Source organism: Anguilla rostrata, chromosome 8 (assembly GCF_018555375.3).
Source record: "Anguilla rostrata isolate EN2019 chromosome 8, ASM1855537v3, whole genome shotgun sequence".
Lineage (NCBI taxonomy): Eukaryota > Metazoa > Chordata > Actinopteri > Anguilliformes > Anguillidae > Anguilla > Anguilla rostrata.
In genome coordinates, this window is record NC_057940.1 from 17,165,706 (window position 1) to 17,190,056 (window position 24,351).

The 24,351-nt window shown below is 47.2% G+C and overlaps 1 protein-coding gene across 3 annotated transcripts in view; it reads right to left on the reverse strand.

The window, feature by feature from the left end:
* The window catches only part of ankrd12 (ankyrin repeat domain 12), a 46,886-nt gene that overhangs the window by 2,036 nt on the left and 20,499 nt on the right, over positions 1 to 24,351 (reverse strand). For 2 of the 3 annotated variants that reach the window (XM_064346755.1, XM_064346754.1), the window contains exons 2-12: positions 14,803 to 14,916; positions 10,463 to 10,613; positions 9,023 to 9,091; positions 8,506 to 8,652; positions 7,858 to 8,061; positions 7,362 to 7,504; positions 6,966 to 7,113; positions 1,597 to 6,203; positions 1,286 to 1,384; positions 999 to 1,142; positions 426 to 521 (exon numbers count right to left, since the gene is read on the reverse strand). In XM_064346755.1, the coding sequence (XP_064202825.1) occupies positions 426 to 521; positions 999 to 1,142; positions 1,286 to 1,384; positions 1,597 to 6,203; positions 6,966 to 7,113; positions 7,362 to 7,504; positions 7,858 to 8,061; positions 8,506 to 8,652; positions 9,023 to 9,091; positions 10,463 to 10,613; positions 14,803 to 14,862 (5,868 nt within the window). In that variant the 5' untranslated portion in view covers positions 14,863 to 14,916. The remainder of the gene's footprint in view (positions 1 to 425; positions 522 to 998; positions 1,143 to 1,285; positions 1,385 to 1,596; positions 6,204 to 6,965; positions 7,114 to 7,361; positions 7,505 to 7,857; positions 8,062 to 8,505; positions 8,653 to 9,022; positions 9,092 to 10,462; positions 10,614 to 14,802; positions 14,917 to 24,351) is intronic. The other variant, XM_064346756.1, reaches the window with a different exon arrangement.

Consider the following 24,351-nt stretch of genomic DNA (forward strand, 5'->3'; position numbering starts at 1 on the left):
CGTTTTTCACGATCATTTTCACAGCAGGAATGTGAAACACCTGTTGCTCAAATCACAGTCTGCAGTCTAATTGCTGTTTTCTGAAGCTGCGCACGTCCGCACTAGAATAATAAAAGTTGCCGTTGGCCAACACTTAGGCTTGCTGAGCAAATTCAGGCCTGCCAATGAACACTTGGAAGGTAGAAATTTCACCTTTAGTCACAGTTGTGAAATATGTCATTTGGATCTACTGAGCCCAGCTTAGAATGAAACCTGGGAATTACATATGACTGGAATTTTTCCTCTCCAGGTAAAATATTTGTAGAATAACCATCTGTGTGCTGTTATCAGAGAACAAACATCTGAACCCTGTTACCTGTGTTGTTATATCCAGGTTCACAGCTTCATACACATTTTCAGCAATCCCAGCATCAGCAAAATCTCACCTTTAGTTTATCAAACTTGTCATCCACATCCTGTAACCAAGACATGAACTGCCTGGCATTGAACCTGTCCCGCACAGATGTTTTACCATCTTCTCCCTTTAATAATACAAACAAAAACCAACATTCAAAACAGAATAAAAAAGGCCAAAATTATGCACAGTATGTGAAAGGGTCAGTCACATCACTATGAGATAAATGCAGTTATGAGGCTATTGGTGTTGTATTTGGCTGAAGAGCTGGGCTGTGGTGCAGCGATAAGCCTCACAGTCTTTGCCAGTGCTGAATGTGCCTAACAGCCCTAGTGAAGAGTGCATAATTAGCTATAGCATTGCCGAAAGAAGGCAGGAGTAAGTCTGCAGGGTCCATCCCTCCTCCATCCTGCACCAGCGACTCCTCTAGTGAACTGCTGGTCTGCCGGTGGAGTTTGGAGTACAAGTACAAGAGGACGTAGTGATGGACATGCTTACAGCTTTTTTTTTCTTGCATTCAAATTTGGAGAACAAACGAAAATAGTCTTTGTTGTCTTTGTACACTCATACACCCCCTGGCAGCTGGCTGAACAGGGCTCATTACCTGTGCATCCTGGGGCATGTTGTATACCTCGGCATCCAGCAGGACCGTGCAAGCGCTGAAAGGAAGCGTCTGATTGGCTAGTGTTCTCGCTGCACGGTAATGGACACGCAGGACCTCTTGTTCGTTGGAAACTATCAACTTTTCCTGGGAGAAAAATTAGTGACATCACCATTAGAAGTGAGAGGGATACATCTGTAAGGACAAAAAAAAAGCTCAGAAAATACTGGACTGCTTTGACAGGGAAGTTAAAATGAAGCAGTCCTCCTCGGGCAGTGGGCTGTACATACCCGCTCAATGCTGTGTTGCAGTCTCAGCTTCATGCGCATCACTTCCTGCTGCTTAAACATCTCTTTCAGTGGGTCAGGTAATGAGGGTGGCGGTGTTATCTGTAATTCAACAGCAAATGGAATGAGAACAGTTTAGCATCTTTTGCCTGAAACCACATTCAGATGAGATTTGTGATGATTTCAGAAACTTTCTCTCCCTGCCACACCGTCCTTATCAGTCTTTCAGCAGTATAACAAGGAGTAGCCATGACCACTTTCATGAGGATGCCCCAGTAAAAATGTACCATAATGCAATATTGTGCCTTACTTACAGTTGGAATGCACAGCTTGCTGAGGGGGTTTCCATCCAGGAGGTAGGATCCGTTGAAGGTGACGTACTCGTCATAGTATTGTGGTGCCTGAGGGATGACACTGCACAGCACCTTCCGCTTCTCCTCAATCTTCCTGCGGATGTGCAGGAACTCATAGTACGGGTTGGCCCTCTCCGTCTGGTAGGGCTGGATCTCCTCCAGCTTCAGCGAGTCTACGATGGCCGCCAGGGACTGTTGGGCCTTGTCCTTAGCCTGTTGGGCACTGGGGCCAATCTGCGACACCCGCGGCATCTTCCTCTTCCGTGGGTGGTGCACTTGGTTGTCCTCCTCCTCCAGCGACCGCGTCTTGGCCCTGGCCCCCAGACAGTCGCCCTCCCCCTGCAGGGGTGATGAGCTTCCTGAGCAGGTGCTACTGTGTTCTGTCTGAGGGTCCCCCTGCAGACCACACTGTGGTACTGCAGATGCCTCTAGCTGCTCCTGTAGTTGAGAGTTCTCTTCCATGGCAGTGTGGTCACTGGCAGTATCGACTGGCTCGGTCTTTACTTCACCAGCTGGGAGTGTCTGGGGGCCATCGGCTGATGGGGGCTCTGCCATTTCCAGTGCCTCCACACCGCTATTCTTCTCCTTGCTCTCAGGAGCATCAGCCAGAACCTCTGCTTTATGGATGGGGCCTGCACAGCTGGATCCAGTGACAGAAGATGACATGAGACCACTGCCTTCATGTTTCTCTGAAGGAAGCTCACTTAGACTGGTAGAGTCCTTGGAGTCTTTAGAGTCCAAACCCTCGGCCTCCATATCTTCTGGAGTGACCTTGGTCTCCATGCTGCCCACTGTGGAAATGAGTGCTGAATCGCCTGTGCTTCTGTCAGTCCTGTGATTACTGGTGCAGAGTGAGGCATTGGGGGGCCCCGGGCTGCTCACCCACTCTGCCTTGGCACCCCCATGCCCACCGCTCAACACGTTCCCCTTCCTTGACTCTTCCTCTTTGCAGTCAGCAGTGCCCTCTAATGGTCCAGCCTTTTCTTGTAACTCAGGTCCTGGATGTGAAGCTTCATCACTCTCCAGTGAAGGCTCACCACAGAGTTCTGTGGGTTCCTGGGGGTTTATGGAGAACATCTGCTGAGAAGCCAGAGGGGATGAGAACGCTCCTTCTGAGGCATCTTCAGAGAGAGAGTCTTTAGTCTCTTTGTCATTATGTTCTGTGTTTGATTTCTGTCTGGAGCTCTCTGTCCCGCAATTCTCCACTGGTGGCCAGAACATGGTCTTCTCTGACGTAGAGTCTATAACAGAAGGCCTCCTCACTTCTGGAGTGCTTTGCTGCCTGCTGTCTGAATGGGTGGCCTGATTGCTGGTTTCATCAGTGTCCTTATTCAGTGGATCATTGTTGTTTGATGATACTGAGAGGTGAGTTTTTGAGATGTTCCCCTCAGTTGCACCACTGGTGATGCTCTCGGTATCGGGGCTGAAATGACCGAGGCTTGGGGGAGGGAGACTTTGACTGCTGTAGCTATCTTGAGCAGGTGCCACACTGCTGTCAGGCAGAGGACCCTTTACGTGTTCCCCACTGGAGTGTACCACTGTACTGGTCTTTCCAGGATCCTCAGGGGGTCTCCCGTCAGTCATCGCGACTTTCATATCTTCATCTAAGATGGATCTCAGATAAGGTGACGCATGTCTGACAGGAAGGGAAGACCTGCTGCGAGTAGCTGTATCAAGCAGACCTTCGGATTCCTTTTCGTGAACAGCAGGGGACCTGGCTGGGTGGACAATGAAGGAAGACTGTGAGGAAGAGAGCTGGGAATCAGAACCTTCTGGAGCAAAGTCTGAATCATATTCAGCCAGGGGTCTGGGTGTGAGGGCAGCTGCTTGGCATGAGTCCTCTGAGCTAGCAACAGAGATCATGGACACCGATCTGGACATGAGGCTCGACTTATCCCCCTCAGGCCGGGGGGAGCGGCTCAGACTGTTGTCCAGGCCAACGCCCAGCTTCCCAGAGTGGGGGAAGCCCTTAGCATCCAGGGAGAATGACCTTGAGCTGGTGGCATCCTTGAGCACCTTTTCTCGGCTGTGGACCTCAGAAGTCTCTGAGCTCTTGGAGCGCAGAAGCTCCTTGCTATGGCAGGACTCACCTACCAAGCTTTTCAAACGGTCCTTGCTCTTAGGCTTTCCAGAATCTGCCACAGGCCGCTGCTTCATCCTCTCCCTCTCCTTCTGCTTGATCTTCTCCATGTGCTTCCTGTGCCACTGCTCGATCTCCTGGTCCTTCAGGCTCAGCATTCGCTCAAAGCTAGTCTGCATGAGATCATCGTTGACCAGCCTCTTCTCCTTGGGCCGGACGTCCCTGGGGGCTGGCGAGGTTTTGGGTTTGGCTCTGTCAGCCTCCACCTCATTTGACCTGGACTTGCTGATTTTAGCAGGCTGGGACCTGTCTTTGTGCCGGTCCCTGTCTCTGTGTCTGTCAGCATCTTTGTCCCGATCACGCCGGTCTTTCTCTGGTGTTCGGAGTACTTCTTCCTTTAGCTTTGAGGAGGCGGTCTTTTCATGGGACATCCTGTTGCTCTCGAAGGCACTGCTCTTTTTCTCCTCCAAAAGCAATTTAAGGTTGGAGCTGGAAGAAGTGATGTCTTTCCCTTTCTCCTTCTTTTTTTTGTCTCCATCTTTTTCTTTTTCCTTAATGCGATCAAGCTTGCCCTGATCGGGAGCCTTCTCTGGAGCTTTCCCCCTCTTGTCTGTGCTGTTCCTTTCTCTGTCCCTGCTCTCCCCAAGACTGCGCTCCCTCTCCACCTTCTCTTTCTCACTCTTCTTATCAGGCCTCTCTTTGCTCTTCTTGTTCTCCTCTGGTTTTTTGGATATCAGGATAGCCTTCAGCTTTTCGCTTTCCTTGTGGTTCCTATCTCCAAGTGAGTGGGAGGAGCCTGTTGTTGTCTTTTCCCGCTCTTTCCACCTGTCTGTGCAGTTGTGCGACTCGGATTTGTCCGGAGAGTGCTCGCCTTTGATTTTCTTTTCCTTGTCAGAATGCTTCTTGTCCATCTTTTCCGCATCCCTCTCCTTCCCCAAAGCCCTCTTCTCGGTTTTGTCTCGAGCACCTTTCTCTGGTTGGTCCCACTGGTCTTGCTCAGTGTGTCTCTCCATTACAGGCTGCTCATCCTGCTCTTCTTTCACGGCATTGCTGTGCGTGGACTCCTCATTCCCTCGGTCAGAAGCCAGGCCATCTGTCCTCTCCTCTTGTTCACTGGTTTTCAGCTCCCTTCCTTTCTCCTCTTTGCAGGGAAGATCCTTCTCCTTTTTCACAGCTTTGTCCTTTTCTCGCTCCTCTTTTGGCCTCCTGTCTTTGCTGCTGCCACTGTGTTTCTCTCTGCCTGCCCTCTCCTCTTTGACAGGGGAAGAATCCGCTTTGTGTGGAGAACTGCCTTCAGGAGTCTCTGTTCTGCCTGGAAGGAGCTCTTCATTCTCATCGCTTTTGAAAAAGTTTTCCTTCCAGAACTCCCGGTCGAACTCCAGGTTCCTGTGCCCCTCCTTCCTGGCCTCTTTCTGCCTGTGCCTGTCCTTCTCTACCTCGCAGTCCTTGCGATGTTTATCCTTCTCCCGGTGTTTCAATTTGTACTTTTTGACCACTTTGCCCTCTTTGTCGATTTTCCGTAAGGCCCCTTCGGCACTGTCCGTGGCAGCATCCTCCTTGCAGGGACTGGAGCTCCTGTCGTGGCCATCCAAGCTGAGCTCTTTGTGGTGGTGCTTGCTCTTCTCCTTGTGCTTGGCTCCTCTGCTGCTGCAGCTCTCCGTGGCGTAGTCTGGCTCTGCGTGGCGGTCCTGTTTGATTCCATCAACCTGGCATGGGCCGCCTGCAACAGACAGACAGGTTTTGGCATTTTCCTGCTTGAGTGGAGCCGGCTGCTTGTCGACCAGGCTGTGATTGAGCTTGGGAGACCTGGCTGCTGGCAGGTGGAAGAGATGAACGGACGAGTCATCTTTAGGGCTAAAGGACATCTTGAAGGAGTCCTCCTCTCTGCCCACCTTCTCTGGGGTCTCCGTCCCAGCCAAGGCAGAGCAGGAGAAGAACGGCACTTTGCTGTTCTCCTTCCCGTCCTCTTTCAGCTCCTGGTTCTCCTTGTTTTTGCTCTGGTTTTTATACTTTTTCTTGACTTTGCCCTTTTCCTTGTGTTCTGCGGCAAGGCTGGGCTCTTTTTTAGTCCTGCTCTCCAGCCTGTGTCCCTCGGTGGTGGCCAGGGAGCAGGTGGGAGAGACCTTCCTCTCTGGCTCTGCCTCGTCACTGGAGCTGTCTGAACTGCAGTACAGGGCGCGGGATGTTTTGGACTTTTTGGGCTTGCTGCTCCCTTTGTCTTGCTTAGCCAGGAAGTGGCCGCCGTCCCTCTCCTCCTTCTCCCGCTGCCTCTGTTCCCTCCGTAGGATGTGCCTGTCATTCAGTGCCTTGCTCAGGTCATCCTCTTCCTCCTCTTCCTCGTCCTTGAACTCGTACTCATCCAGCCCGGACATGGAGGCTGATGATTTGACCAGGTTAGCCTGCTTGCCGTCCGAGTCCTTTTCTGGGTCCGAGAACTCCATGTTGTCATCCACACTAGAGGGGTTAACAGATGGGGGGTCTTCTGATTCTGCAGAAAAATAAATTGAATATTTTAAATATTAAACCATCTAAATACTTCTGAAGTTCCAAACTGTTCACTAAATTTTAGTCTGTAGTTATGTCTGCATTTGACAAGCAGAGGAATGTATCGCACAGGAGAGTACCAGCATTGTGTCAGAACAGTGTGTATAATCTCCATGTTTGAAAACCTTGGCAACTGAAATTACTAAAATTACCTAAAAATGTCATTTGGACTTCATTTAAAATGGTTTGGGTAAAAGCTTTACATTTCATGAGCATCTCCTCTCATGTCTGCATAACGAATTGAAGTCATTTGAAAAGCCCATTCACTGCAGATCTTATTAAATCCCATACTGCCATGGTGTACCTCTGGCTGAATACCATTTTAATTTTTCTGAGTGCTCAAATATTAATAAGAAAAATAATCATTTTGCACACATAAGGACTCTTGCGTAAATTAAATTACTAACAACCAATTACTAAGTGGTACTTTGAACAGTCCACACCTACACCATTCCTAAAGTCCATTAATTTCTACCCTGTCCCAAAGACAAAAAAACTCAACGACTAATATTAATTCCCACCTTAAATATCCCCGTTTGAACTGATAATGCCTAAAATCCAAGTAACTGCTTCAGCAACTCTCAGTACACATTCTGCAGATCTCTTGCAGATGAAATGAACAATACGTTGAATGTAAGATTCCAAAGGAAGCGCATTAATAATGAGAGATGGCAGCGCAGTGTCTGTCTTCACTGTGTGGACCCACCTGAGGAGCTGTCCTCCGGCTCGGACAGCGGGACCTCGCCCTTCAGCAGCCGCTCCAGCTCCTGGGAGTCCGCCACATCCACCGGACGCTCTCCGCGCTTGTTGGCCTGGAAGGCATTTCCTCCGTTCCTCAGCAGTAGCTTCACAATCTGCAGAATGACACAGAGGTGAACCATCAGCCCAGCACCTGTAGGGCCTCCATTAGAACCACAGTAAAGGTGAACCATCAGCCCAATACCTGTACAGTCTCCATGATAACCACAGTAAAGGTGAACTGTCAGTTCAGAATAAACACCTTTATAGCTCCATTATAACCACCTGGCCTGGAGAAGGTCTGATGTCATAAGAGATTATGTTATGGCAGTTATGGTGCACCCTGTAAGAGAGGGAAACGTACATCCTTGTGTCCGCTGCTGGATGCATCATGCAGTGGTGTGTCGTCATCAAGCCCCTGTGTGTTGACCTCCGCCCCCGCAGCGATCAGCACTTTGGCCACGTCGTAATACCCAAGGTTGCAGGCCTCATGCAGTGGAGTCCAGCCTGTGACACAAATATTGATTAAATACCTTTTCCAGATAAAACATTCACTTTTTATAGAATAAATAAAAAGTGTGTATTAGTGTTACTCTGGCTGGACTAGACGCTAGAAGAGGATTTTGGGGTCATTCATAGACATATCCAATACCGTGAGTTTTTACTGCTGTGAAGACAGTATTGAGTTTATCTGAAAAAAATTTTCTTCTACCCTGACAAGGTAGGAATCCTCCAGTAGCCATCTGGACCAATGCACATAATGGTCTCTAATCTGAGTAATACTGGTATAAGTGCCAAACCCCACAGCAGCAGTTACCACAACAAACTGTAAACGGGAGGTAGTTTGAAAGAAACATCACCTGCAAAGTCCTTGACGTTGACGTCAGCCCCCAGGCTAATGAGCTCCCTAACTTGCTTAGCGTCGCCGCGGATAGCGGCCATGTGGAGTGGGGTCTCGCCTCGCTCGTTCCTCTTGTTCACCTTGTCCTTCTGCCTGGACGAGGCGGAGCTGGGGAGCTTCTTCTGAACCGGCAGTGCCTGTGTGGGGTGGCTGGGGGTGGAGTCTGGAGGGGGAAACGGCAGGTGGACTGTGAGGTCACTGCACCTCAGATCTAATCACCAGCAGTCAGGTGTTTCCACACGGCCTGGCCTTTACATGCTTAGCATTTTTGCATTAATTAGCCAAGACCTTCCCATGCTCAGCCATCGGTTGCTCTATTAGCAAACACCAGAAAACAGGAGGGGGGGGATTTGAGGGAGGGAATGATTAAAAATCATTAAAAGAGAATGATTCAAAAAAGAAAAAGGAGAGCCAGGATGGACTGTTTATTCAAAAATACCAAGCAAAGAACGGTAACTATTAGGTCCATCCAACAGGACACTTTCCTTCGGTTATATTTTATATTCTCACACAGTCACACTGGGTGCTAAGGGACAATATGAGCAGACATGATGTGCTAGTGTATGCGGGAGAGCTGAGAGAGGAGGGGCAGTGTATGAGTCCAGACCTGGGCTGTTGTCTCTTGCTGTCATCTGCATGAGGAGGGCCATCTGCTTGCGCTCTGACAGGGGATATCCAAACAGGATGTTCACAGGAGTGGACTTCTTGTTTCCTGTCTCCTTTTTCACTTTCTTTTTGTCGGGACCATCTTTATCTGGAGGAGGAGGCAAAGAATCTCAGAAACGGGAATCTCAGAAATCCCAGGTTTGTATACTCCTGCTGACAGAAAGCCTGCAACAATATACGAGGGACGAGGTTCATACCCCCCAGTCCCAACCCTTGCTGCTGGTCTCTGATGGGCAGATCCATTCCTGGACTTTTGGAATACAGTGCAGTTTTCAGTTCCTTTTCAATTAGCCACTTTAATCCTGGAACACCAGGTGAGGTCACTACTGAACCACACCTCAGATCAGCTACACCACAGCTGAGAAAAGGTAAAACCAGAAGAATTGGAGGACACTGGAGCTGCCCATCAATGCTATCAACAAGCCTGGGCTGCAGACGCGCATGTGATTGGCTGTTACCTGAGTAAATCCCACAGGGAGGGGTTAATCTTTCTCCCCAGGTTTCACTGGAGTGTCCTGGGTCTGAATCTACAGTGCAAGCAGACAGATTGGAGGGGACAGCAAGGGGAGGAAAGCACGCCCGTTAACACAGACCCAGATCAGAGTAATGAGAAACACGCGCACACACACACGCGTGTGCAAGCTCACACACACACACACACACGCGCACACAAACACACGTGCACACACACACACACGCATGCGTGTGCAAGCTCACACACACACACTCACACACAAACACACATGCACACACACACGCACACAAACACACACGTACATGCACATGCTCAAGTGCACACAAACAAACACACATCCACAACACACCCGCACACAAACACATGTGCACACACACACGCCCGCACATGCACACACACGCACACACAAACACCCACGCACATGCACATGCTCAAGTGCGCACACACAAACACACACGCACACGCACACACACACAAACACACGCACACGCTGAAGTGCGTGCGCGCACACACACACACGCACACGCACACGCTGAAGTGCGTGCGCGCGCACACACACACACACACACACACACACACACAGACCTGGGGACGGACGGAAGTCTGGGTTGACTGACATCACGTCTTTCCAGAGTTTCCAAACCGGGAGACCGGTACCAGACACAGAAAGCGAGTTAGAAAGGTCACAGGCACAATCAGGCCCATGATTGGCTGGGGGAGAGCAGATGTACTCAGAGCAGCCCATGACTGGCTGGGGGAGAGACCGAGGCTAGCTGGAGCCAATCACCAATGTCTCAGATCACCATTTAACAGATTAATACTAAATGATAAACTATAACATATGTTATCACTATTATCAGTAATATTCATTCAAAATTACAGCTGGCTAATCTAGCTCAAATGAACCAATGACTGTAGCCGATACACACGCAGAGCTGCTTTGCAACCCTGGATATTCCCAATCAATCCATACTGACCACATGTGACTATTAAAATACCAAACACTCCTACTATGTTTGTACACTGTGGAATGTTTCTTAACAAATAAATAAAAACAAAGCTTCAAAATATGCCTAGTGATCATCATCCAATGAGCCATTTAATCAAAGTTGTGCCCTGAAATTAGGTGGTTTTCCGGGTAATACTTCCAACTGCTCAGCACAAAAGACTATAAAAGAGCATTAGCACATAAATATCACGGGTTCCATCTCATATAATTATGGCTTTTTTTCTAAATTACAACTCAGAATCACAAACTTCAGAAATGCATTTCTCCATGCTCATCTGCACAGATCTTCTGGATCAAAAAGGAGGCCAGTCAGTGCAGCGGTGCGCAGTGCTGGGCAGGGGCTGTTCTGTGGCTGACCACAAGGGGGCGGCGGGCGCACACGTGACGGAGAGCGCTGCTGGCAGCGGTGCTCACCCGTGTCAGAATCCCGCTCCTGGTTGCGTGGCGGACTGATGGTGAAGGAGAGCTTGCGCTTCATGGAAGGCCTCGGCTTCATCTCCCTGCTCAGAATCTCACTCCGGTCCAGCTTTGGAGTCTTGGTGAAAGGAGAAATCTTCTCTTTGCTCTGAAAATGTAACGAGTTTACACAAAGCAAAAATAACTTTAAAATCAAATTGCGTAATTCCTACATGGATCACCCACTATGGATGTAAATACCCTCAAATTAAAGCTGAAAGTCTGTACTTTAACCACATACCTATTGCTTTATTTTAAATCTGCCAAAATAACAAAAACTGTCACGTCCCAGTATTTTGCATTTAACTGTATATAGCAGACTTTACCATACAGAGATTAAAGTCTGTTCTTTCTTCTGCGATTTGTCCTAAGACTTGAGTAAAAAATTGATGTTACTTTTTCTCCCCGTTACATGTCACTCCACTGGCTACCGGTCACTGCCAGGAACAGGTTCAAAGTCCTGACCCTCGCCTACCCTGCAGCCAACAGGACGGCCCCCGCCTACTTACAGGACATGATTCAACCCTACACATCAGCTCGACCACTCCGCTCTGCAGCAGTACCCCCTGCCATTCGGGTGAATGGTTCTTGCTCGTCCCTACCACTGAGCTTCTCCACCCTAGCTCCCAGTGGTGGAACGAACTCTCTGTTTCTCTACGAACCACTCCCTCATTGCCCATCTTCCGCCGTGGTCTGAAGACACATCTCTTCAGACTATACCTGGACTAACTATCACCACTCTGCGGGGCACTCCCAATCTGGTCTCATTTTTATCACTTAAATTCCCCTCTTTCATGCTACACATGTACCTCCTGTGCCACTTTCATGTTACATGTACCTCCATCCAGCACGTATATTGTACATTATGATGATGTTTCTTTTTTTTTTTTTCATTATTTTGATGTTGTAGCTTATCATGCCTCCTAGTTTGACTTAGCTTAGTTAGGTCCGAGAGTAATGTTTACTGTGTGACTTAATGTGTTCTTGGCTATGAATAACTGTTACATAATGAGTATTGTACCTTACTGGACCTGAGTTTTGTAGTTGTTCCAATGACCTTCGCTATGCACTTATTGTACGCACTTTGGATAAACGCGTCTGCCAAACAAATGTAATGTAATGTATTTTGAGTTGAAAGCAATGACAAATGAGAAACAAAATAATGTTAAGGACAACCTGCAATGCAGTAAAAAATATTTGCCCCCTTCCTGATTTCCTCTATTATAGCATATTTGTGGTTTCAGACCATTAGACAAAATTGAATAAAAAAGTTATTAAACACAGATGTCACCCATGTGGAAAAGTAATTGCCTCCTCAGTTACTCAATCAACCAAATAACCAAATTTGACTGATAATTAGATTCAGGTGACTGAACGCGGCCTAGAGCCAGACTGCAACCGGCCCCATTGAATCTAAACCTCACTCATACTGAACCTTACCATCAGAGTGAAGCAGTCACCAGAAGGTTTCTACAAGCACACTGTGCCACGCTCAATAGAAATTCCAAATGAGATTTAAAAAAGTTATATATATTGAAATATATTAGTCGGGAAAGGGTTATAAAATCATTTCTAAGGCTCTGGGACTTCATCAAAACCACAGTGAGAGCCACATGGGCGCAGCAAGAACTCATCCAGGAAGTCACAAAAGATCCCAGAAGAACATCCAAAGAACTGTAGGCCTCTCTAGCCTCAGCTAAGGTCAGTGTTCATGACTCCACGATAAGAAAGAGACTGGGCAAAAATAAGTACAGTAATTGGGTTATGCAGCAAGACAATGATCCAAAACACAGAAGCAAGTCCATATATGAATGGCTGAAAATAAACAAAATTAAAGTTTTGAAGTGGTCGACATAGCTCAGGAGGTAAGAGCGGTTGTCTGGCAGTCAGAGGGTTGTCGGTTTGATCTGGCCGGCCCTGGGCGTGTCAAATTGTCCTGAGCAAGACACATAACCCCTAATTTCTTCCAACGAGCTGATTGGTACCTTGCATGACAGCCTTTCACACCGTTGGTGTGTGAGTGTGTGTGTGAATGGGTGAATGAGAGGCATCAATTGTAAAGCACTTTGGATAAAAGCGCTATATCAATGTAGTCCATTTACCATTTGGTTTGGTAACAATCCTGGCTTGAACCCAATAGAAATACTACGGCAGAACCTGAAACAAGCAGTTGATTTGAATAACTATCAATTTTATCTGAATTAAATCAGTTCTGCAAAGAAGAGTGGGCTAAAATTCCTTCACCACGATGTGAAAGACTGATATCAAAGTATAGGAAGCGTTTGGTTGCAGTTATTGCCGCTAAATGTGGTGCAACCAGTTATGAAGTTTAAGGGAGAAATTACTTTTTCACATGGGTGATATGGATGTTTGATAACTTTTTTCATTAAATAAATTTTTTTTAATTTTTTTTTATTTTTTATAATGTGTCTTATTTACTCAAGTTCCTTTTGTCTAATATGACATTCTGTCTAAAGATCTGAAACCAATCAGTACAACATTTGCAATAATAGAGAAAATCAGGAACGAGCAAATACTTTTTCACGGCTCTGTAAAACGTTTCGGGAATTATAATCATTGCTTTTTATATTAATCTTAAACCCAGCCAAGTTAAGACACTGTATATTAAACAGGTTCATCCAGTCAACAATCCGTAACTATAATGCAAAATGAGAGATATGGTCCTGGGGCAAACTTAGTTTTGTGTGTGTGCATGTGAGCAGGGTTAAATAAGACGGTGATGTACACACACACACACGCCAAACCAGCTACGCTCCTTAAGTGACTTCCACCCTGGCACCAATACGTCACAGACTGTACGTCACAGACTGTGCTGTAACTATGTATTTTTATCTGAAGCACTGGTAAAGAACACTGCAGTTCCAAAGAACACTCTCAAAAGGCATACAGCCACTTAATTCAGAACTTTCTCTTAATGACACACGTTCAGACAGAGTTCTTGAGCTAGTAGCCTCAAACAGAAACCACTTGGCATATTTGTGCTTCCTGGATGAATATTCTGGATCACACAAATACATACACATTTTAGTCACAAAGCAGCACTGAGTAAAATGGCAACTCATCATCAGAAAAGTAAGACTGTTCCACATCCTGCAAAGTTAAAACAGTCTTTGATGTTATGAAGGGACTGCTTAGGTTAGGGCCTTTCAGTTGGTGTGTGGCCAGGTCAAGACTTAAATTTTTTTTTTTTTTAACTATGATGCACTAGAAAAATGTCAAATCACACTCAGTCTTCAAGTCGGAGTCTAACATTTTTGCCACATAAATATGCTGGTAGCCGCAGACCTGAACTTTAATATTATTTGCAGTAATCAAGTGCATTTTAAAAATTAAGCTGAAGTTGACTGTATTCATTGAAACTAATATTGTATCTTTTTGAAATTGACATAATTCTGGTACATACTACAGGCTACATGTAACAAGGATTCCTGTAAAACTGAGAGTAACAAATCCAAAAGTCATACTGTACCCAGCAGGACACAAACACCAGAACAGGATACAACATTTTTTTAAAAATAGTTACTGTTTACAATGAAAACTTGAATACTTGGGCCTCATTCACGTGTGTACGATGACATTTGATTGTAAACGGTGTGTAAGAACGTTTCCAAGAACGTTTCGGCATTCATCATTTTTTCTCATCAGTATTGGTTTCCTTATGTTAATCACATGACCAGGATTTTACAAACTGTCAGCATTCATCACCTGACACCTGGAAAAAATAAAAGGCCTGAATCCCATATTGGGTTTTGTACAAACATTTTTAAGATCAAAAGTCAGAATCATTTAATAAAAGTATGTGAATGAGGCCCATTATTCCTATTCCAAGTGGAACAGAAATGTGCTGGTGTGTTGATTCTGTCACTCAAATTGGACCTGGAGTCTGTGTGTGTGTGTGTGTGTGTGTGTGTGTGTGTGTGTGTGTGTCTGCATATGCGTGTGTGCGTCTGTGTGTGTCCAGGAAGATGAGAAATGTTCTCAGGGTTAAATTTAAATAATCGCTGATGATAACTGCCAATACTTGTACCAATGCCAATAAATTTTACCCTAAGAGTGCCAAAGAGTGCAATTCCAGGCTTTCACACTTAATGTAGAACAATGGCACACAGCACTAAACAGCCCCTCTCCCAGACAGACAAACAAGAAAAAAACACACATTAAAATGCCCAAAACAGAACACAAGTCCATGCAAGAGACAGAGACAAAATCAGCCTTTGTGTGTTTAAAAAGCCTGGCTTTCTCCATTGTGGGAGGAGCCAGTTATGATCGTCAGGTACCTTCTTGCCTGCTTGCTTCTCCACCATGGTGCCGTCCCTGTCGCTCCCAGGTTTGGCCATGGTCCGGCCGGTGACTAGCTGCAGCAGCTACTCCGTAGCGCGTTCATCGTGAGCCTACAAACACAAACACACTCCACTTAGCGTGGCGCACTGAGCATGTCGCTCGCACGCGTGACTCACAGAGGTGCACTTGTCCGCTCTGCAGGGAAACACCAGCGTTGTTCTTAAAGCGCGTGTTATTTCTTTTTTTTCAGGGTCCTCTTACTTAAATTATCCAGACCGCAGGGAAACCCCCTACTATGCAGGTTTACTGAATGGTTTGACTATGTGGGACAAGTCACACTGATGTGGTTTCTATTAGAAGAGGTGACTTCTTTCTTCTTTAAGGCTATTTATATGTTTAGTATTTTGGTTCATGTACATAGATGGTACACAAGACTACAATGACGCACTGTGTGGTATTGTGGTACGCAAGATGTGAACTTCAAAATATGTTTAAAAAAAACATACTCGGCTAAAATAACCCCTTTGATTTTTAAAAAATGCCCCACCCTTCCGCTAATTTTTGAAGGCCAATCATATTTTCCAGCCACACTCATTGCCACAAACTCTGCCACCAATCAGGGAGAGTTGGTCAGTGAAACACATGATATGAAGCTGCCGTTTCTCTGCACATTTCAGTACACAGCTGCACAGACATGGGTCAGTGGAAGACATCTCATGTGCCGCTTAAGAGAGCAGACTGCAGGGACCAACCTGACCAGCAGGGGCCACTGCTGAGCAATTAGACATGGTCCTCCCAGCCAACAGAATCCCTCCCTGCCTTGGCTACACTACAAGTCATCCTGCTGGCTGGGTGGCCACAGTCAGCCCTGGGCTTTCCACATTGTACTGAGCAAAAACTTCCAGAAAACTTTTAGCAACAGCTAACAATATCCAGTTACATGTTTACATACACTGTATTTGGTCAATGACTGCATCTACCCATGATTCAAAGCAAATGTGGGCTCTACCAGTCCTACTTAATTTTAGCCAGTGCAGTACAGCTTTATATTCTGCTGAAATGAGATGACTAACCCAAGTCTAACTTAGAGTTACTTTAGAACATGCTTATGTCATTGGCCCCTGGTCTTCCTGACTGAGGTCTGTTTCCACTGTGCGACAGAATTGCCCACAGAGGAAGAGTATCAGTCAGTAGGGGAGAAAAAAAATAGAAAAAAAAAATACAGCAATGATATTTGGTTCAAAAAATCTTTAAAAAAAAACAAGGAATTTGACCGCCGTCCAAGCTTACAGAAACCACAACCCCACACAACATCCAGAGAAATCTATTTGGACAAACACTATCCAGCAGCTCAGGATGACAGCGCATGGGGCCTAGCATCGCACGTCCTCACAGCAGCATTCCAGTGGTGTAGGACACAGGCTCTGAGGAGCAGCATTTGGAGCCCTAATAACAGCATTTACTGCAAAGGCCAATGACAGCCTGGCTCCTACATTACCGCTACAGCGGCCCTATCACAGCCTGGCTCCTACATTACCGCTACAGCGGCCCTATCACAGCCTGGCTCCTACATTACCGCTATAAGGGCCCTATCACAGCCTGGCTCCTACATTACCGCTACAGCGGCCCTATCACAGCCTGGCTCCTACATTACCGCTACAGCGGCCCTATCACAGCCTGGCTCCTACATTACCGCTATAAGGGCCCTATCACAGCCTGGCTCCTACATTACCGCTACAGCGGCCCTATCACAGCCTGGCTCCTACATTACCGCTACAGCAGTCCTATCACAGCCTGGCTCCTACATTACCGCTACAGTGGCCCTATTACAGCCTGGCTCCTACATTACCGTTATAAAGGCCCTATCACAGCCTGGCTCCTACATTACCGCTACAGCGGCCCTATCACAGCCTGGCTCCTACATTACCGCTACAGGGCCCTATCACAGCCTGGACTCCTACATTACCGCTAAAGGGCCCTATCACAGCCTGGCTCCTACATTACCGCTACAGCGGCCCTATCACAGCCTGGCTCCTACATTACCGCTTAAGGGCCCTATCACAGCCTGGCTCCTACATTACCGCTACAGCGGCCCTATCACAGCCTGACTCCTACATTACCGCTACAGCGGCCCTATCACAGCCTGCTCCTACATTACCGCTACAGGCCCTATCACAGCCTGCTCCTACATTACCGCTACAGCGCCCTATCACAGCCTGGCTCCTACATTACCGCTATAAAGGCCCTATCACAGCCTGGCTCCTACATTACCGCTACAGCAGCCCTATCACAGCCTGGCTCCTACATTACCGCTACAGCGGCCCTATCACAGCCTGGCTCCTACATTACCGCTATAAAGGCCCTATCACAGCCTGACTCCTACATTACCGCTACAGCGGCCCTATCACAGCCTGGCTCCTACATTACCGCTATAAGGGCCCTATCACAGCCTGACTCCTACATTACCGCTATAAGGGCCCTATCACAGCCTGACTCCTACATTACCGCTACAGCGGCCCTATCACAGCCTGACTCCTACATTACCGCTACAGCGGCCCTATCACAGCCTGGCTCCTACATTACCGCTACAGCGGCCCTATCACAGCCTGGCTCCTACATTACCGCTACAGCGGCCCTATCACAGCCTGGCTCCTACATTACCGCTATAAGGGCCCTATCACAGCCCGGCTCTGTGTCGTACGTTCTGTATTCCTCCACCCGCCGATCCCGCCCTCTGGAATATCGGCCAGTCCATTGACCTTCCTCAGTTTGCACCTTGTCACAGCAGGACCAACAGAAATTCAGGGCTGGGCGTTCAGCGTCCAAACGGCCCAAAAAGAACAGATGCTTTGAGGCAGCCCGGCTAAAGTACCGGCTGTATCACACTTCCTAAGCCCGTTTGGGGAAAAACCCCACTTAAACAGGCTTTAAACACTTCCCACTTTAAAACAGGCTTGAAAAAGTTCCCACTTTACAACAGGCTTTAAAAACTGTGCTGTGTTTATATTTAATAGCACACACATTAACACCGACCATATTCTGTACACGCATATCAGCCAGCGCCAGTATTGTTGTACGATTCGAGAGGCCGAATGACTAAGCCCTCTTACAGCTACAGGGGTCAGAGGTCAACCTCTGGCAAACATTAGAACGTGCGGCATGATGGGAAGGGAAACAGAGAGGCCTGGTGGGAAGGGCAGCAGCAGAAGCTGGAGGGTAAAATGCGCAGGAGCTGGGATCCTCGTGCGTCTGCCGTAGCGCGGAGGGCGTGACTGTAATTACACAACTATTCGGACCGCAGCCAAGCTGGCGAGAAAATGCGCCGCTGCACCTTCAGGAACGGCCAGCTATTGCGCCAGCGCCTCCTGCCAAAGCCTCAGCTTCCTCTGTGAGACCTGAGGCCTTCTCACAGAGCGCTGCGTCTGCAACGCACAGTCTGCAGAGGAAGGAAAAAAACCAACCGGCAGAGCTCGCAGACACACAGGGCCATGTGGGAGAAAAACAGCAAGGCCATTTCACAAAGTTTATGTTTTCAGATTGCATTTACATTGCATTCATTTAGCAGGTTCTCTTACCCAGAGTGATTTACAGGGTAATTGCATCCACATGATAAATATTGGAAACAGTGTCTAACCTGGCTAAAAGGCCTTCTATAAAACCTAAAAAAAAAAAACCCAAGAACCAAATCAACAAAACCAAGGCAGTGAGAAGTGGGTGCATTGTTCCGTGTGCTGTGTCTTCACAGAACACGCTACGCAGAACCACTCCGGACATGTGTGCACACGCATGTGCAGCCCTTCGGTGTGCAGTTCCGTCGCGCTGTGGCTCCCCCACATTTCCAGTGCAGAAATACCCCGTGCCTGTAGAGGCTTGAGCGCTCTGCTTTGGAGGTCAAACGTTTCAAACTCACAGAGCCCAACGCTTGGCAAGAAAATGTTTTGAATGTTACACTGCGAAAAACAGGCCACGCTGAGGCGTGCTGGCCCATGAGCCCTGAGTGTATGTCGTTGAGTATATCACTGCAAACTCTGCCAATGCAGAAGACAACTAATGTGAGCGCCAAGTTACTTTAATCCCAAAACGGCCATTTTTAATGGTTGAATGGACTACAAATGCAAGTTTGAACAATTAGAAAAAAAACAAATTAGCGCACATCTAGATGCTTGCCCCACTGATTAAAACCCAAACAACCAGGCTTTGATGAGCATTGATGAGCTTTTGGATATGTCAGTCTTTAAGGTGCTGAGTGCAGAGACAGCACCCTTTTCAGAGTAAAGTGACACAGTAAAATCTGCCACCCATTCGCAAGACAGTAAGGGGGTCCTGACACTTCATTTTCTGAAAGCCCAAGAGGTACTCCAATCCATCAGAGATTTTAAATCTCACCTTTCCCACATGAGTATAAGGGAAACACTGAAGAGGTTTTCTCCCTCTCAACCTTTAACAAACCCACAAATAAAATAAAGCACAAGAATTATATTCCTCTTTCTCACTCTACTTCCCTCTTTCTTCCTCCAACTCTCCCTCACATCTCTCTATCTCTCTAAACAGTAGAGTTTAGTGGAGTGAAACATAAACCAATAATGGGAATATAAGAAATATACAAGCACAAAAAAACACATCTATCTTTTCCCTAAAGCAGTCATGAAGTTCAGCAGATTTCCCTGGAAACCATGAAATATTGGATTAAATTACCAGCATTCTGAGAGCAATGAAAGTTGGACGTTTTTAGTGATATAGCCTAACTGATCTGACACCCAGTGCGATTTCGGTATGGTTGGTAAGAGCCACTTTGAGACCTCGTGCAAATGTGCTTCAGACCAATTCTAGTACCATCTGCTGCTGTGAGCTAATCTGAATGAGTGGAATATACTTCAGTATTAGATTTCATACCTGCTTGCACGCCTTCTAAACACAAACACACACACACACACACACACACACACACACGTAATGAGGACCAGAGGCATGTGATGTGTGAGTGTTTTGACCCGTTGTATGTTCTAAGCACAGCGTGTTTTCAGTGCAATGTGTGTTTAAAGCACAGTGTGTTTAGAGTACAGTGTGTGTTCAGAGTGCAGTCTGTATTTACAGTGCACTCTGTTAACAGCGCAGTGTGTTTAGAACGCAGCATGTTTACAGCACAGCATGAGCGTGTTTACAGCACAGCGTGTGTTCTGAGCGCAGTGTGTGTGTACATGTGTGTGTGTACAGCAGAGCGTGTGTTCTGAGCGCAGTGTGTGTGTACAGCAGAGCGTGTGTTCTGAGTGCAGTGCGTGTGTGCATGTGTGTGTGTACAGCACAGCGTGTGTTCTGGGCGCAGTGTGTGTGTACAGCACAGCGTGTGTTCTGAGTGCAGTGTGTGTGTGCATGTGTGTGTGTACAGCACAGCGTGTGTTCTCAGCACAGTGTGTGTGTGTGTGTGTGTGTACAGCACACCGTGTGTTCTGGGTGCAGTGTGTGTGTACAGCAGAGCGTGTGTTCTGAGTGCAGTGCGTGTGTGTACAGCACAGCGTGTGTTCTGAGTGCAGTGTGTTTACAGCACAGCGTGTGTTCTCAGCGCAGTGTGTGTGTGTGTACAGCACAGCGTGTGTTCTGAGCGCAGTGTGTGTGTGTAGCAGAGTGTGTGTTCTCAGCACAGTGTGTGTGTACAGCACAGCGTGTGTTCTGAGTGCAGTGAGTGTTCACAGTGCAGTGTGTGTACAGCAGAGCGTGTGTCCTGAGTGGTGTGTGTGTGCGTACAGCACAGTGTGTGTTCTGAGTGCAGTGTGTGTGTGTACAGAGTGTGTGTTCTCAGCACAGCGTGTGTTCTGAGTGCAGTGAGTGTTCACAGTGCAGTGTGTGTACAGCAGAGCGTGTGTCCTGAGTGGTGTGTGTGTGTGTACAGCACAGCGTGTGCTCTGAGCGCAGTAACAGGAGCCACTGACTGCAGGGAGAGGGAAGGGCTAAGAATATCACACCTGACACAGCAGCACTGTGCACACCCAGCCCAGGGACCCTGGGGGCGGGACACGAGGGGCGGGGCCGACAGAGCATCACGCCCAGTCACAGGCTCTCCTACAGTTCGCTCCTAAGATGAAGCTACGCTGGCTGGATTTCACACGTGACAGGCGAGTCGGAACGGAACAGGAGTAACAGGATACGACTTGTACTCCATTACAGGCGGCGCATAAAGGGAAATGATCTAATAACGTGTAGGTCCTTTAAGAGAAGGAGTGGCACTGTACTGTAGCAGGCCGTTCACATTTCCATAGAGTATGAGATGAGCCTTATTCAAGGGCAGACAGCACCTGCCAAATAATACATGTTGGTGTTTGTATCTGTGGGAAAAGGGACGTTTCCTCAGTGTGAGCATGCACATCTAGGACCGCGCTCACTGAAACTAATAGTCCGTTAAAAAAAGAAGGCTGCTTTAATTTACATCATGACTGTCAGTGTGTTTGTGCGGAATCACAGTGAAACCAAAGAGCACACAACAGTGATCCATGGTAGAGCTGACAGCACCCCAGCACCCCCCCCCCCCACCACCACCCCAAGTGGGGGGGCGGGGGGGGAGGTGGCAGATGAGCACAGTCATGTCTCACTCCAGCCAGCCACCAATGTGTTCCCTGCCCCAGAACTGTCTGCTGTAATTATCATTTTACTGAGGAAACAAAACACACAGATACATACATACAAACACACACAAGCACACACGCACATGCATGCACACACATACAAACATACAGGGCACACATAACACGCGCACGGTCCCCATTAAATGCGGGAGAAGTACACAAAGGTCTCACTCAAATACCAGACGGCTTGGCGTAATTTCATTTAGGCACGAGGTTCGCGTAATCGTTGGCACTTAACCAGGGGAGCCACATGACCAGAACAAGCGCGCGAATAGAGCAGAAAGGACCACAGCTTCTGCAGAATACATATATCAGCAGACCGTCATCTGGAGACAACGCAGACATGAATTAATCCAAGACCAAAATTAACATTTTGTATTGTACTGGCGCAATCTTTTCTTAGGAAATTAAATAGTTATTTTATTGATTAATAATGAAAAAGAAATGTCCTCTACAGGAACAGCCAGCACTTATATTAAAGTGCCTCCCTGAGCTGTTTTTCGCCTCCTCTCAGTGAAGCGGAGAAAACATGCTTTCTCTCCTGGGGGGAAACACCTGAAATGCGCCAACACCGCCAATAAACGCTGTAATTCTACACTTCCGCCGACCGGCGCGAGAGCCAGAGGAGCTTTTAAAAGCTCCAGTCAAAAGACGAGAACTACCGCCAATCACAGGGAAAGGGATACATAAAAAGCGATAATGACGTTGCGTCGGCTGCTTGTTTCGTTTAACCTTCACACAAGTCATCAATGCCAACTGCAAGGCCCTTAGCCCTTAGCAGGCGCTAGCCTCCAGTTACGACCCCCCGAGCGCTGAAATTTATTCTAAAGTGGAAGGGCTGTTTCTAATGGGTGAGAGTGCCGGTCTGCTTACGTGTGACAGAGACAGCGAGACCATGTGTCCGATACGCATGCCGACCATCCGCACCAGGGGGAATAGTACAGAATCCACATAGGTAAGCAGCACAGGCGTGTACGCACTCAGAATTGATTATGCTATTAAAGTAGGAACGCCATTTAGGCACCAGAATCCGCACACTATCTGACATAGCCTACGTCTAGTTCTGCAAACACAAGGCACAAAGCTGAACTCAAGCAAGGCGACGTCTTCTGCATATAATAATGAACAGCAAGCATTCAAAAATAAAAACCAACACACAACTCGCGGGTTCTCTATAGAGATCTTGCTCCAGTGAGTTCTCCCCCAAGGTTTTCATCCATCAGGAAATTACCTTTATTTCTTGTGTCTTCAAATTATTTCCCAATATGACATACAAATACCATATTCGGCAACACTCGCATAAAGCGTTCTCCCCAAATGTTTTCTCCTCCGAATATGACCTGTATTATTCGGAATCGGATCTTTTTTCCAATCTCTTTGATGCGATATGCGCAGAAGTCAGCACCAAGTTCCTCAATTAGATACTGTACGCGCGCACACACACACACACACACACCTGCAGAGATACAGCGAATGAGAGTTTCCTGTAACACTACATAGGCCAGACCGACGCTATCGCGCTTTGGGGACTTAATTAAAATTACTCCAATGCCATAAATGCTATATCCTCCTCCTTCCACGACTTTCCTAAATATTTTAGTTTAAACTAACTGCGTTTTTAAAATGCGAAAAAATCGACTCGGTAAACAAATGAAAGCAGTTCGTGCCATTTTCTTTACAACCATCGACAATGTGCCCTTTATTCCAAGAAAATAGTTCTGCAATATAGGATTTCATAATCTTATACATATATGTATGTGTGTACGTGATAAAATAAATAAATAAATAAATAATCACACCAGGCCCTAGACACTAGGTATCTAGGTATCCCTGCAAAGACCACTGCTCTACTGCTACTACTTTAACAAGGCCTGTGTGCTCACAGGTCTTCAGTGAGATTAATGAACCCTTCTGAAGAATCATAAATGTGTGAATGAATGACACGCTGCAGGTAAGGTCATGTAGGCTCCTGTTTCTGTAACATGTGTATTATTGTCATTAGGGCACCAAAAAAGAAAACTCTCCTGTCCCGTGGCTTCAGGCAGTGAACATTACACCAACACAATGCTTTTGTCTTCAAACAATCATAAGATCCAACTGAAATTACAGCAAACAGCTGCACTGTCCTTAAAGCCTGCAGAATGCACCTCTAACGCTTTAAGACGCCTACAGCTGCTCCAGAAAGTGGGTTAATGACCAAGGATAGCCCAGCCGTTGAAGAGAAGAATGAAGCCTTTACTACTGATTATGAAAAATAAATCTGATTATGATGGAGACCCTTGCATGGCAGCAGTTTGTGCTTAAGACAAATGCTAGCCCAAGGTCACCGCCCTTACTACAATGGCAGAAGGATAATTGTAGGAAAACAGTGTGTGAGCGTGTATGTGTGTGTGATTGTGCGCGCAAGTGTGTGTGTGTATGTGTGCATGCATGTGTGCGTGTATATAAAAGAGTGTGCGTGTGTGTGTGTATGAGAGAGACAGAAGGTGTGTGTGCATGTGTGAGAGAGCGTATGTGTGTGAGAGAGAGTGTGTGTTCGTGAGAGAGCATGTGTGTGAGAGAGTGCATGCTTTTGAGAGACAGAGGGTGTGCGTGTGTGTGAGAGAGTGTATGTGTGTGTTTGAGAGAGAGTGTGTGTGTGTCTGTGTGTGTGAGGGAGGGGGGATTCCGTTCAGCGTTTTAACAGGCACGTCTGCCGCTCATTGTCTGGATGCCCCTGATAACCGCTCCCGTTTAATTGTGTTGTGGGGTTTAATGGTGGAGCGGAGTGAAGCTGCTCTCTGGCCTGAGCTGCCTGTGAGCCTGTCTTACACACGGACACAGAGCTGATAGCAGGGCAAGAACCAACTGCCCCCTGTCTGTATCTGAAGCATTCACAATGTTACCCTCCCCAGGGTTGGGCAGCACCAACGGTCGTGGACTTGCATT